This window comes from Hyperolius riggenbachi, chromosome 3 (genome assembly GCF_040937935.1).
Source record: "Hyperolius riggenbachi isolate aHypRig1 chromosome 3, aHypRig1.pri, whole genome shotgun sequence".
Lineage (NCBI taxonomy): Eukaryota > Metazoa > Chordata > Amphibia > Anura > Hyperoliidae > Hyperolius > Hyperolius riggenbachi.
In genome coordinates, this window is record NC_090648.1 from 326,580,302 (window position 1) to 326,596,166 (window position 15,865).

The following is a 15,865-nucleotide window of genomic DNA, read 5'->3' on the forward strand; positions in this document are numbered from 1 at the left end:
TTCCAACTGACTTATCACATGCAAAGGAGATAAGAGGAAGTTGTTTCGACCAGTGTACACTCAAAACGGAAAACTAGGAGTGCATTATTCTGACCAGACTATTTTTTAAAGGAGCAAAGGCAGCAACTGTTGTCAGACGTTGAAACAATAAAGTTACTGTTTTAATTATGTTTTGGAAAAAACATTTTTTAAAGAGAACACAAGCGGATCACATAAGTAAAAAAAAAAAAAAAAAGGATACTACCTGATCAGGGAGCGTGACCGAATCAAGTAGAGTCCATTACCACCTCCCCTATCCTACCGCTGCTCCAATTGGCTATTTCATTTCTGTGACCTGGGGTCCCGATGCTGCAAATGCAGCTCTGTGCTCTCCTCTAAAGCACAGTGCCCTGATTGACGTGCAAGGGGCGGGGGAGAGGCAGAGGAAAGCCAATGAGATGGCTCTTAGAGGCGGGGAAGGAGCATTATACAGGCATTCCTCTCCTGCACGTGTAATGCCCTTTCCCCATTTTTTATCTTTACAACCGCCTCTGGTACACTTTAAGGACCAAGGTTAGACTTGAAATGTCAAGTGGTAGTAACTTTCTCCAGACAAGCTTAGCAACAGCACAAATGTTCATATTATTTTGCAGCAAAATACAATTTAGTACAAAAATTCCTTTTGTCATCAGGAAACCTCCGATTATGCATTTTATTATGACATGTGCAGTTTATATTGTTCAGGTTTACTTAACACACCAATGTAGGCGCTTGATGTTCCATGCATTGCTTATAACCATCAAATACTGGCCATTAAAAAGGTGCACTCATGGCATGTGCACCATTTTTTGGCATTTTTCACATGGCATTGCATGAGGCATTCATATGGACTTATTTTCTTGGCCTAGAGATTACATTCAACATATCCAAAAGAAGAGATTCCTTTCTTTAGCAAATGATGGCAAGTAATGTTACAAGAGAATTTCAGATAAATAGTTCTGAAACCATACTGGGTTCACATCATAATAAAGGGTTTTCTTGTCATTAAGCAATTTGAAATATGTTGAAATGCCAGTATAGACGGGTAAAATGGTTATTTTCTGCAAAGTCCAATTACTTGCTTGGCTAACAATCCTTTGAAAAAGTAGAAACATGAAAGTATACTCTGTAGTGAGAACCATATGGACGTTGTCAACTTTATTTCCTTTAAAAGTATGCCACTTGCCTAGCAACAGAGCCACCCTTATGCCTTTATTATTCTTGAAGCCACCAAACCGAAGTATAAGCTCCTGGTCCCCAACACCTGCGCTGCCATTTCCAGTGTGACCTTAACCTGGTTTTACCGTCTGATTTTGGATTCTGAACTGTGTTGTCATACTGGCCTCTGATCTTGCTTTTTGTTTCTGATCTACCTCTGATATTGGCTCTGTATTGCAACTTGGTTCTGTATCTTGTGCATGTAGTGTTGGCTATTGGTTATCTATTCAGTATTGCTATTTGTTGTGCTTGGGGGATTTTCACTAACCTATTCTATGCTGTGCTTCTGGGGTTTCACTGAGCCTGTATTATTTTTTTAACGCATGATCATGTTATAAATATTGCACTTTTACTTAAAGGGAATGTCCAAGCAAAATAAAAAATTGAGTTTCACTTACCTGGGGCTTCTACCAGCCCCATGCAGCCATCCTGTGCCCTCGTAGTCACTCACTGCTGCTCCAGTCCCCCGCTGGCAGCTTGCCGACCTCGGAGGTCGGCGGGACGCATTGCGTACATTTTTACGCATTCCCGCTTGTGTAGGAACATTAACACATACATTTTTACGCATTACTGGTTCAATGCGTAAAAATGTACGCATTGAACCAGTAACGCGTAAAAATGTATGTGTTAATGTTCCTGCACAAGCGGGAATGCATAAGAATGTACGCAATGCGTCCCGCCGACCTCAGAGGTTGGCAAGCTGCCAGCGGGGGACTGGAGCAGCAGTGAGTGACTACGAGGGCACAGGATGGCTGCATGGGGCTGGTAGAAGCCCCAGGTAAGTGAAACTCATTTTATTTTGCTTGGACCTTCCCTTTAAAAAATAAAAAAATGTTTTTTTAGGCTTCCGTCTTACATCTTTTGCCACACATTTTGTCACCATCCCCGGTGAGACTCATAACAGTCACACTCTAGCCTGACAGATTTACAACAGAAGTGCAACCACTGGGAGAGTAGCTGTCCCAACCCCACATGTTCCTCAGGTGTTATCATGGCTACACTTGTTGTGGGTGGTGGTGGGGTCACAACTGTTCTATAACCTGTGGCCATGGGTGTTATTGGGGAAGGAGGAATATGCCCTAATTCACCAGTTTAAAAAAAAAAAAAGTTCATACTACACTAAATATGTACTTTAACTGCTATTTTGACCCAATCTGCATTTAACATTTAAAAAAACAGTTCTCCTACCTTAGACGTAAGCCTTACATGACTGAGCAAATCCTAACAAGAGTCCCCTTCCTGTACGTCTGCGGGGAGAACTGCTGTGGTGACACCAGAATGTTCAGGATCAGAAGGGGTGTGTTAATATCCGACAATATTATTACTTCTGGGGAATAAGCTCATCTCTTTGAGACATCTGGCCCACTGGTTAGTCCTGCATATTGCCAATTATGCTAGGTCACATTTGCCTTCCGAATGGAGAAAGCCCAGATTGGACTTAAGACCATGTCATTGTTAGAATACGTTGTCTTATGATTCACAAAAGGATGATACCAGAAGTGGAGGACCATATGCACCAGTTCATTAAAAAATGGGCCCATATGCAATTCACTTTTCCTCCTGAATTTTCTCTTTGGTGATAGTTTCATAACTTGTCATAAAATGCCTTTTAAGCCACCAGCAAGCAAGAAGACACTCACAATAAATGTGATAGGACTTTTTCAACAACTTTTGGGTACTTTTTAAATTGTACAATGCTGAAAAGTTAGTTTAGAAAGAAGAAGAAAGTTAACTCCTAGGAGATAACTTAGGTGAAAAAGTTAATTGCATATGGTGATCTCCATGGATACCATAGGATGACAACGTGGGCCTCTTAATGTTCTTCTGAGTTAGCCTTGTTACTACAGTGGATGTTTGCTAAAGTGTCAATCTACGGCAGATGCCTATGTCAGCTTGCATGGCTGCTATGTGCCTGCTACTACTTTGTTGTTCTTCCTTTTGGCTATCCCATAATGTCAAGTTTTCAACATATGTCATTTGTATGTCTTAGTTAGTTTCTGTACTGCTACTCAACCATATGAGCTCCCTGCGTGGGGATATGTTTCGCATTGTTGATCTAATTTTTTGCAAATCTTAAATAAAAACCTTTTGAAATTAATATCTGACAAGATGTGTTAAAAACATTATGGAAAAGAGAGCAGATTCCTACATTACAGTACACTGCTAACAAGCTCATCCTGCACTACAGATTCCGTTGTGAAATCTTGAGGAAATCCTTTTGCATGGAAAAGGTAGAATAACTCTTTACATGGAATGAGCTTTGATCTGCAGGTATGGCTTGGAAAATCATCTAGTCCCATCTATCACCAAACGTGTATCTGACCTCAATAGTGGTGAACAGACTTCAGGACGTTTCTGTGAAAACAAGCTTTGCCCTCTGATAGCCTCCTCTAATATGCCATCGCACCATGTGGACAGGGTTTGCTCCAGCTGGGAGCTTGTGGAGCATCTATACTGCAGCTGCAAATAGCTCCAGATGATTTTCCTCATCTTCACTATGCTTTGTAACATATTTGTGCCAGATGCGTACTCACATTCCCGACATCACTATAATCCACACCACTCCTTAATATTACAAGTGAGAATTTAAGCCGATGACCTGTTTGAACAGTCATTATCTTAATCCCCTACATCAGAGCCCAGAAAATCAGCAGCAGAGTAATCTAGTTTCAGAATCTCAGAGGATGGTCCACATACTCTTCGGGGCCTCTAAGAAAGCATCTTACAAGCTTCTCTCCTGCTTTCAGATATTTAAGCTAAAGGGCAAGTCCAGGCAGAAACAAAGCAAAATATGAAAAGTACATCTGTTTTACTCTACAGGGGTCTTTTTTAGCTTATTTTAATCAAGGTTTCACCAGCGTCTCAACTACTATGCGGCCCCAACCTCCAGACTTCTGATGGAAGGGACTGATAGCTGCTCAGTATGCTACAGTAGTGGCAGACTTGAAGAAAAAAACGTGACCAAAAATTGAACTTCATCCCAATCAGTAGCCGATAACTCCTTTTACATGAGAAATCTATTCCTTTTCACAAACCGATCATCGGGGTGGAATATGCTATGTCACAGAGCAATATAAAGTACTCTAACTTTTCACTTTACAATAGGACATTAAAACTTTACACATATACATATGACATATTTTGATGCATAAATAAAACCGCTAGAATTCTGACATCTGTATGGCTGATATTAAGGTGAAACCCCTCCCACAGTGTGAGGTCAGGACCATGGTCCTGGCAGTTTCCTGTCTTTGAACTTGGTTGCATTGTGGGAAATAGCGGTTTACAGCTGTTTCCAATTGCCAAAAAAGAAAGCAGCAGCTACTTACAGTGACATCACCTGCCAGCAGCAATAAATGTCACCATGTGATAAATGTCAGAATGTAAATCAGAGAGAGGAAAGCTTTTACAATGGGCAAACCCTGACTAAATCATTTATACATAATTATTGTAAAAATGAAGCACTTTTTTAAAAAATTACATTATTTTCACTGGAGTTCCTCTTTAACGTTACCTTGCAAAGTATGAAGAAAGCTGGGTCACAGTGGCGTAGTGGTTAGCGCTCTCACCTTTCAGCGCTGGGTCCCTGGTTCGAATCCCAGCCAGGGCACTATCTGCAAAGAGTTTGTATGTTCTCTGTGTTTGCGTGGGTTTCCTCCGGGCACTCCGGTTTCCTCCCACACTCCAAAAACATACGGATAAGTTAATTGACTCCCCCTAAATTGGCCCTAGACTACAGTACTTACACTACATAATATAGACATATGGCAATGGTAGGGATTAGATTGTGAGCTCCTTTGAGGGACAGTTAGTTAATATATATACACTGTACAGCGCTGCGTAATATGTCGGCGCTGTATAAATACTAAATAATAATAATGATAATAGAAAGCAATGGCTGTTCCTTTTCAGCCAAAGCTCAGTAACTTCATCCAGACATCTAAGTTGTAACCGACAGCATACAACAGGCAAAAAAAAAAAAAAAAACACCCCCTTCCCAGACTTAAGAAGATCCAGGGTGTTGTCTGTTGGCCATACGCAAGAGGTTTCATACAAGATGGCAACATTTCAATGGAAAGCAGAACTGTGGTTATTTGAACAGTTCAATAAGCAGAATATTTATGCATCTGCTTCATTGCATCCAAAATGTGATCAATTAGAGGCCCGACAGGGAAACGCTGATATTTTTCCTACATGGTTAGACTTGGAGTTTAAAGAAAACCTGAAGTAAGAGGCATGCGGTGCCAGCCATATTTGTTTTAAATAACAATAGATGCTTGACAGTGCTACTCACTAAACACAATGCCACTATATTAAAATGATGCACCCACATCGGCATCTTAGCGGTGTGGCAGAATCCGTTAGCATAACGCAATTCATGCTGTGCAATACTGTACAACATGTGTTTTTACTGTAGCCATGAAGCACACTTTTTAATGTATTGTATGCACTCGTACCACACTGTGACTCATCTCTTCCACTAAAATCCTATTTTTACAGGGTACGCGACACCTTGAGGAGTCTAGAGGCCTCACTCTGCTTGGGTAAATATCTGTTTTCAGCTTCATCTCCCCCTACCCCCAAAAGTATAGGTCTTAAAGAAATACTGAAGGAGGGGGGGGGGGGGGGGGGGGTCGGGGAAAAGGAGTTTAACTTACCCTGGGCTTCTAATGGTCCCCCGTAGACATCCCGCGCAGCCAATCACCGATGCTCTGGCCCTACCTCCGGTTCACTTCTGCAATTTCAGACTTTAAAGTCTGAAATCACTGTGCCTGCGTTGCCGCGTCCCCGCTCCCGCTGATGTCACCAGGAGCGTACTGCGCAGGCATAGACCATACTGGGCTGCGCAGTACGCGCCTGGTGACATCAGCGGGAGCGAGGACACGGCAATGCAGGCGCAGTGGTTTTCACACTTTAAAGTCTGAAATTCCAGAAGTGAATCGGAGGCGGGGCCGGAGCATCGGGGAGTGGCGGCGCAGGCACAGGATGCCTGCGGGGGACCATTAGAAGCCCCGGGGTAAGTTCAACTCATTATCCCCTGACCCATCTACAGTATTACTTTAAATGGTTTGAAAATCCTTAAATTGTTTTTATTTACATTTTAAACAGCGCCCAATCTTTTTTTGGAAAGGGGGTTGTATGACATTATCAGTTTGCAGCAATTGCATTTATGGGATCATCGTTCTTGAAAAAGGCAAAAGAATTCTTACCCCTTGAGCAATGAAGACTTCATAGACACAACAAATTCCAACAACAGTGATTCCCTGCTCTTTACACAGAGTGGCAACCGCAACAAGGAAAACAGCAGCAGCAATGGGAGTCCATACTGCAAAAATACAATGGAAAGGTCTTTCACAAGCACAGCTATAATAGGGAAAAAGTAGAGTTCCAACAAACATGTAAAATAGCAATTACAACCACTAAGAAGATTTGCCATTAGCAGATATGTACATCTGATGAATAAAATAAACATTTTCATTAAGTATTCATACTGTGCCGCCATCAGAAAAAACATTTTAAATTAAATATATTTCCTGTAATATGCAAGAACAAAAAAAACAAAACAAAAACACCTTTTCCTGGTCCCTGCTATTCATTACAAGTGTTATCTGAGATCCGAACTCAGCGTACATGCAAAAACAGTGCCAGGGAAGCTTGGATGCCAGAAATTGTTGCTTGGAGAATATTGGTAAAATTATTCTACTGTTAGACAGTGGGAATTCTAATAGTAATATTGGTAAAATTTTCCAATATTTTAGCAACGCCACACCTAACACTATTCTCCCACAAGCCCTCCATCTACTGATGCCTAACCGACCCCATTGTCAATCCCTAAACCTAACCAACCCACCAACGCCTAACCCTAACGACCCTGCCCCACCAATGTACAACTTTAACTGCCCCTCCCAAATACCTAACCCTAACTGATCGTGCACCCATGCCTAAACCTAACCAACCCTCCCAACCCCACTGATATTTTACCGATAAGTATGTAAAATATCGGGTGCCTGGGAAGTTTGGCCCACCTATAGGCGCCCATGTTAATTGAGGGTAATTTGGGCCCGGAGGTGCCAGACAAATTAGTTAGGACCGACCGTAATACAAACTGCGGGTACAAGAGTGCCTCTTCCGCCAAAATTTCCCTTTATAGACTCAATTAACATGGGAGAAAACTCCCATGTCGCCTAACATGCTCACAACAGCAAAAATCATCAATATACTTTCATGTGTAAAAAAAAAAAAAAAAATGCTCAGGAATGCAACTCCACAATATCTGCCAGCCCCTTATCTGTTAGCCGAGCTGCTGACAGGGGACACCTTTTGGTCTCTTCCACCTAGGAAAGTAATTGCCATTACCTTTCTTCATATGACCACTGACCGGTCAGTTTTTCAAGTAATGTATTTCAGATGGATGAAATTAAGTGACGAGGGGGATTCCTGACCCCTTCATCAAGTCGGCTGAAAAATAATGAGCTGTCAGATATTTGAAAAGTGTTACTTCTTAGTATTTTTGGACACAGCATTTTACTGATTTGATTCTGCTGCTATCACTTGAATGTCAGAATTTATATTACATTGGTCCTTTGCTACGATAAATACAACTTAACATGCAGCTACAGACCCAAGTGCTGGATTCCCTTGTACCTGAAGGAGGAAAAACTGCATATTATGAGCAGATTCTACAAGCCATTCATACCTATGGAATTGTCTGGCCCCTTAGATTTGGTATAAGAGAGAAATGCAGCAAGTAGGAATATGGAGGAGAGAAGTTCAGCTCTGCCAACGACTCCTGTAACCTACGGAGATAGAAAAAAAAAAGTACAGTCTCAATAATAAGCACTTCTATGTATATTAGAAAAGTCTGCTTCATTAAAGAGGAATTGTGGCGAAAAGGGTGGGAAAAATAAAATAAATACAATTCAAAGTGAGAAGTTAAAAAATAGAAGAAAGATCAAGAAATGATTGATATTTGACATATCATTTGGTCATATAGTTTGATCCACAATCATCCTGCACGTAATCATCTTTACTGCTAGCAGACATGACAAAACAGACAGCACCAACCACCATTATCTATAACCACACCCTCTAACAATGCAATAGGCTAATAGGGTATTTTTTTTTAATAGATATAAATATGCACAGATGGAGATACTGGTTGCTTGGCAGTTGGAAACAGCTGTTATTTCTCACAATGCAACGTGATTCACAGACAGCAAACTGTCAGGACCTACATGCTGACATCACACTGTGGGAGGGGTTTAACCACAATATCAGCCATACAGACCCCTAATGATCTCTTTGAGAATAGGTAAAGATTTCTCATAGTAAAATGGGTATGAGCTACTCATTGGGATTGAGTTCAATCCTTGGTTACAGTTCCTCTTTAAATCAGTGTCTCAATGAGAAGTATGCCTTCCCCATCTGCTATTGCATGGCAATGCTGTCATAGGGAATCATTACAGGCAACAGAACACTGAGCAGAACACTAAAGTATTTCCTGAGTAAACTACAAAAGATGGTAAAAGCAGCTTAAAAATGTGACCAATGATTTCTACAGCTTAAATTGTAAAATGTATTGATCAGATTGACGACATCGATCCGAAAATCAGATCAATTTCATTAATCTGACCAAATCGGTTAGGAGTTATTTGTCCATAAATGGTACCATACGATCACTTCGTAGGAATAAAGGTTCATACACTATTGTTCTCCAAATTGTATCATTCATAAACGATAGTTCGGCAAATTGTATCATTAGTGGCCACATTTAGAGTCTTTGCACACTTCACTTCCTCGCTTTCATATTTGACTCTTTTCACTATGACAGTTATGGGTCATGTTTAAGCTGCTATGGAGAGTTGCGAGTAGAGGGAAGATAATTACACAGCTAATTTGAGTTTGTTTGTGGACAGAGCATTTTCTATTAGAATTTCAAAGGACAAATTAACAACCGTTTTACCATGAGAAGGTCTTCAGACGCCCCCTTGTGGGAAAACGTATGGGTGCCAAGTAAGTGATTGGAAACAGGTTTATATGAGACGGCTGAAGCATCCATGAGGTGATTTAAGAACTGTAGTATGAAGCAGGCTCTTACAGATGTGCTGCTCACAGAAACGGAAAGCACTTGAACATACGGTTTATCTATAAAAGGGTATGGAATATCATCCCTACAGTTTTCTCTGACTGCCAGGGATGTAAATTAAAGGGTTGCATAAGGAAGAAAGATGATGAATTAACCACTATTACAAAACACTATTACATGCAAAACCAGCTACTGCAACCTTCAGTGCCTCAACATGCCTAGCAATCTAAGTTACAGTCTTACTCAGAACAAGAAGGTAAGGCCCCGTTCACACTTGTGGTTCGAGTCCGCAAGTGTCCGGGGGCCGCAAAGAGACCGTACGGGTCTCTGCGGTGGCCACAATTTGCCACCAGTTGCGGATCCGGAATGTATCAGTTCCGGCTACAATAAAGTAGCCGGAACTAGATACATTGCAGTGCCAGAAAGGCACCGCAAGCATGGGGGATACCGTTGTGTAGTCTGGGCCCCCCAAGTGGCATAGGACCGGTGCTGGAAGCATCCGCTCCTATTGCCAGTGTGATGAGAAACATCAGTTTCTCATTGCACAGCATGGCCGCATGTTCGGGTCAGGATTCGGCCCGGGTGCGTGGGCCGGATGGCCGGACCAGAAAAAAAGCGCATATTGGAAAAGTGTCCGGAGTCCGGATCTGGCTCCGTTCTGTACGGAACGTACGCATGTGAACGTCCGTATAGACTTTGCATTGCTATGCGGAACGTACGTTCCGTTTGTACAGTGTACGGTCCGGATCCGATCAGGCGGATCCGGACAGCGTACGCTAATGTGAACAAGACTTAAAGCTACCATTAGCAGCACTCCTTTTATATAGATTAGATTACAGTACATAAGGAATATATAACAGCAGGATAACTTTACAAGCATTCAGTGTCTGCTCCACGTTTGCTACAAAATGTCTCTGCATAGTCTGGCAGGTGCGGCTCTTATTTGTAGCCAATGTATCTCATCAAAGGTTAACCAGGAACTCAGTTACTACATTACAAATTCATTTGCATCTCCGCTGGAGAGATACGTAGAGGGCGCACTTCTCCTGCGTAGCTGGCCGCGACTGACGTCAGTGACGGGACCTGGTTCCCGAAGCTGCAGGCGACGTGAGATCGATCGGAGCGGATGGGGCTGAAGGAAGCACCAGGTATGTATAAAATCTATTTAATTTTTCAGCTCTGAGTGCCTTTAACATCCTGTGTTTACAAATTAGCTGCTGTGCCGAAGCAGCCAGCGGAGAGCTGAGAGTTCAAATTACAGTTGTGATCAGACACAGATGAGGGGGAATTAGACAGGCTAAACTCTCTAAATACATACAGGGTGCACTTCTATAGGTTGTTCTGTCCTGCGCAAGAGTTCAGGTTCACTTTAAAGCTAACTGCTCTGCAGCTTATTCCTAAATCCAATGCAGGAGCACAAACTTTGCTGCACTAAAAGACGAGAAGGGTAATTAGGGCGCCCACTCTCGCCTGACAATTGTTTCCCCATAGACAATTTAAGGGAACACATGCTTTATAGCCATATAATCACCACGAGAGCTAGAAAACTAGAAGTTATTTAAGCCGACATCACGAATGGCAGCTTCCATATTTCCCTCATGATTGATAAAAGTTTAAGCCAGGTGAAGACAATTATTGTTAATTTCAGAAGCAATACAATCCTGACAATACAGGAAATGTGCTTCCATTGACAACAATAAACTAAAAATAGGTCCCAGCTGTAAGGCTTTAGGCACATTGGTTATTCATTTCCTAAGATTTCCCTGGCCCTCCCATAAACATATGTTATACTACTCAAATTTTAAGCAATGGATCATAAAATTCCCAGTGATTAAGTTAAAATATTTTGATTGTTTCTTATATCTACCCATTTTTTTTTAAAAGAAAAACTAAAGGAGATCCCAAGCATCTAAAACTAGCAATGTTGGGGGAAAATATACCAGGCTTAAAGCAAATCTGAAGTAAAAATAAACTTATGATATAATGATTTGTATGTGTAGTACAGCTAAGAAATAGAACATTAGTGGCTAAGTAAAGAGTCTCATATTGTTTACAGTACAGGCAGAGTTAAAACTTCAGTTATCTATGCAAAAGAGCTTCTCTGAGACAGTTCTATATTCTAAAACTGTTTTACTGCCAAGAGGATCAAAGGGTCATTAACTCTGTTCTGTTTCATAATTAAAAAAAAAAAAGAGGAGTGTTTGTAATTGCAAATATGACAGAATGGTGCAATGTTATAAAAAAAAAAGAAAAAAAAGAAAAAGCTATATAACTGAAAACAAAAAATGAGACTTTTCTTTGCTACTAACGTTCTATTAATCATCTGTACTACACATCCAGTTCATTATATCATACTTTGTTTTTTTTTTTTTTGCTTCAGTGTCACTTTAATTATTCTAGTTTAATGGAAATGCAAGATATTGGTTTAGCATGAAGAGCTGTTTAAAAGTTATAAGTAATCCTAAAATGAGAGTAATATGAAAGAAGCCATTACTTCCCCTCAAAAAAAAAAAAAAGTTGCTTTCTTACACACATGCCTATGCCTTCCGAGACACTGGCCACAATCAGAGGAGTTGATTTACAAAAGTTGGAGAATGTTAGAGAATGCTGGAAAACAAACTGGACTGATGTATTTTTAAATGTCTGCTGTTTAGTGGAAAAGGTTTGTATCACTGACCTAAGTAATATTAGAATAATGTGGATTGCTTAATGGTCAGCCATTGTGCAATTACAGTTTTGTGCACATACACACAAAACTACGTTTCATACTGTACATCCAGGATGTCCCGAGACCCACTATGAGTGGCTTACCGATTTTGGAAACAGCTTATTATTTCTGATTCATGGAAGTCCTGCTATTGTAAGTGCAGTTCCTGGAGTGACCACGATTTGGCCCTGCAGCCAATTGTGACCACTCCAGGATTGCTCCAAAACTACTACATGTAGCACAATTTGGTTGGCCTTCATATTGTATGGTCACTGGTAAAATGGCCTACCCGTATATTCTGGCGTATAAGACGACTGGGCGTATAAGATGACCCCCCAACTTTTCCAGTTAAAATAAAGAGTTTGGGATATACTCGCCGTATAAGACTAGCCCTCTTTCAATGCACACCAAATAAAAATTTAAAAAACATCATATACTAGTGCTATGTATGAACAGATACGGTGCTGTACTGTATGTGGTACCCAGTATATAACAGTATATAGGCGATTGACTGGTTGGATTGGTCAGCTCTCCTTGTCTCCGTTTATCAGAGCGGTATGGAATAGATTGCGCTGTGCCCATAAAACACGCCTATTTTACCCTTCTGGCCCACCCTTGTATCCCATTTACCTCCTTCTGTGGCTCTCAGATCTTGCACATGTGCACTTGCGCCACTTCACTACAGTCCTCAGCAATGAGATCTGAGAGGCGGTAACAGGATAGGGCGTATCACTCGGCATCAATGAAACCCGGCGTATAAGACGACCCCTGACTTTCAGAAGATTTTCAAGAGTTAAAAAGTAGTCTTATACGCCAGAATATACAGTAATTGAGTTGCCATACAAATGTACAAGCACATATGTCCATTAACAGGCCACAGAAGGCTACTTGGGTCGGGTTGATCTTTTCAAATCACACTGTGGTTATGCAGAAAGAGTTAATCAGATAGCACAGTAGTCAACCCTTACAAATGGATAAACAAATAGAATACTTACAGCCTCTGTATGTATTGGATGAACAGCAAACAAAAGGGCAGCAATCAGGCTGGTTTGGTTGTCCAGGAAGAGCTTACAGACTTTCAGAAATATCACACACACCCCAGCATGGAGAAGCAGGTTCAGAAGATGATACGAGACGGCATTCAATTCACTGAACAGATAGTTCAAGCGAAACGTCAGAACTGTAAGGGGACGGTACGATTTATGACTCCTCTCCTGCAAAGAAACATTTAAAGAACATTAATGGCATGCATATGTCTTAAAATTAACTAATTTAGGTATGAAAAATCCAACACACTAAGGAAACTGTTAAGAACTCTATAGTTATCCTGACCACATGTTCGGTCTTTAAAACAGTTGGGCTGTTTTAATCAAATGCAGCTGGTAAAGATCATGTACATTAATACACATGAATCCAATACGAACACTACAAAAAAAGTGAGAGTTGTCTGCCACACTCTTGGATTTTGAATGAAAATTATAGTAATGTTGGTTTATTCAGTAAGCTCCACATATTTACATTCACAGTCTGCCAATTCAGCAGTGTGTGTTTTTTTTTTTTTTTTTTTCGGGAACTAAAAGTAGGAAATAAAAAGTTGGACTGGAACAACAGGCAATTTTGACCTTGGCGTACAAAATGAAGCAAAGACCACTGATGACGGCAAACTGTTGGTTCTGTCAGATTTTTAACTGCCTACTTTTTCGCGACAGTGGTCCTTGAAGATACAATATCTGTTTTTTAACCAATTTTAATAAAAACATTTCCTATCGTAACGTTAAAATTTATTTTCACGACAATTACACAGTCTTGTTGAAAACAAAAATCCCCCAAGTTCCCCTTAACATATCTAGCAAATGCAGTAATTCTAGCATGCATGGCAGATTTACATTAAATCACTAAAGTTGGCGCCATTAGTACTGCTAATCTTCAAGCTAATGGTGTGTTGTCTTGCTATGAGGGAGGGAGAGGGAGGGGTGGGGCGGTGTTTGGTCATGGTGAGCAAATGGAGTGGCGCACAAGAAATGTCACAAAGCAGGCGGGGTGAGTGGGGCGACCAATGCCCTCAGGAGAGTTGATTAACCAGGCAGAAGTGGTTATGATTGGCTGCAATGGCTGAGTTTAATCTAGAGCATGTCCATAGCTTTAAAGCAATCAGATAAAAGAGAATTAAACTAGTTTCAGAGCAACATGCTCTGACTCAGCCTCTCAGCTTATCAGCAAGCATTTACTGATTAATGGGAGCATGTCTAAAGTAATCCAACACTTCCTGGATAACAAAATTAAAGTCAACCTGAAGCGTGAGGGGTGTGGATATTTATTTCATTTTAAACAATACCAGTTGCCTGGCAGCCCTGCTGATCTCTCTGGCTGCATTAGTGTTTGAATCACACCTGAAACAAGAATGCAGCTAATCTTGCCAGATTGCTTGTTCAGGGTCTATGGCTAAAAGTATTAGAGGCACAAAATCACCAGGATAGCCAGGCAACTTGTATTTTATAAAAGGAAATAAATATGACAGCCTCCATAGCCCTCTCACTTCAGTTGTCCTTAAACGTCAGACCACCATGTGTGAAAAGTGACTGGAGAACTATAAACAACATGCACCAAGAGAAGTTATACAAATTGGGTATTAACACAGACTGTAATATACAATGAAAACACATTCTGCAAGTAAAACTTCAAGGTACGTCTTTCCTTTGCCTCTAGCACAGGCAGTGGGCGGTGGAAGGAGTGGGGACTGGCTTTCCATCAGCTTTGCCTCATCCTCCTAGTCACATCACAGACCAGAGGTTATGAGAAAGCACTTCCAGCCAAGTTTAATGTGCAACACCGTCCAAATGTCTGTTAATGCACTTGGACCTTAAAGGTCTTAGAAATCTATTGTGAGCATCTTTCATTTTGCGAGTCTCTGGGTATCTAAAATATGAAGACCAGACTGAAAACAATGGTTGGAACTTCTGAACAATAGATGAGCAACTCCCTCAAACTGCATAGTTACTACTGATAATAAAGCAATGTTTTTTTCATATGTGACCTTGTACAGAGAGTACATGATGCTGAACATTCTAGTACTTCTGTGGGAGTCATTGTGGATCTCTGGCAAAGCATTACATATTTCTACTTTTCTAAAACGTTGTTTTTTTGCCCACCCATAACAACAAAAGTAACAAGAAACATTTTCCAAGCTACTGCAATTGCACAATGCAGTAAAATAAAGCAGTTTCTGCAGCTAATGAAAGGGAAAACCTCCACGTCATTCTAGTTCTCAATGAAGAGACCATTCACTTCACACAGGGATAAAAGCAACAGTGTAAGATCTTTTAATCCAGTGGTCCGCATATGGGCAATCCACTTATCTATTCACGTACCTCCTTAATGTCACCAGCCCTTACCTAACCGCTAACCTGTAATATATCCTCCTACTGAACCGAAGAGCTGCATTTTCACTAGTTAGATGATGGGTCACTTACCTCTGACATTGGCGTCCCCCAGAAGTCATTTTGGAAGAGCTTTTTTAATGGTGTTGAAGGATGCAAATCTTTATTATCCAAGATTGCAGAAACATCATCGAAAACAAAGCCACAGTACAGACTGTTCCAATAGCACAGCACCACGACACATAATAAAATTCCAGCTTCCTTTAGATGAAGCTCTGCCATTTTCCTGTTGAGAACCCCTAGACTTCAATCACTGAAAGAGAAGCACATTTAAATTAAAGACACATCGACACTTGTACTCCTAATTAAATGACGCTAAACAACCATGTTAAAACGACTGCAGCCATCATTAAAGAGACTAACAAAATGTTCATCCTTATTTCATCTATCCTATAAGTT

The 15,865-nt window shown here is 40.8% G+C and overlaps 1 protein-coding gene across 4 annotated transcripts in view; it reads right to left on the reverse strand.

Moving 5' to 3' along the window:
• Positions 1-15,865, reverse strand: part of TMTC3 (transmembrane O-mannosyltransferase targeting cadherins 3) — a 128,647-nt gene that overhangs the window by 81,190 nt on the left and 31,592 nt on the right. For all 4 annotated transcript variants that reach the window (XM_068276841.1, XM_068276840.1, XM_068276839.1 and 1 more), the window contains 4 exons: positions 15,500-15,719; positions 13,025-13,243; positions 7,934-8,033; positions 6,447-6,562 (listed from right to left, as the gene is read on the reverse strand). In XM_068276841.1, coding sequence (XP_068132942.1) covers positions 6,447-6,562; positions 7,934-8,033; positions 13,025-13,243; positions 15,500-15,688 — 624 coding nt within the window. In that variant the 5' untranslated portion in view covers positions 15,689-15,719. The remainder of the gene's footprint in view (positions 1-6,446; positions 6,563-7,933; positions 8,034-13,024; positions 13,244-15,499; positions 15,720-15,865) is intronic.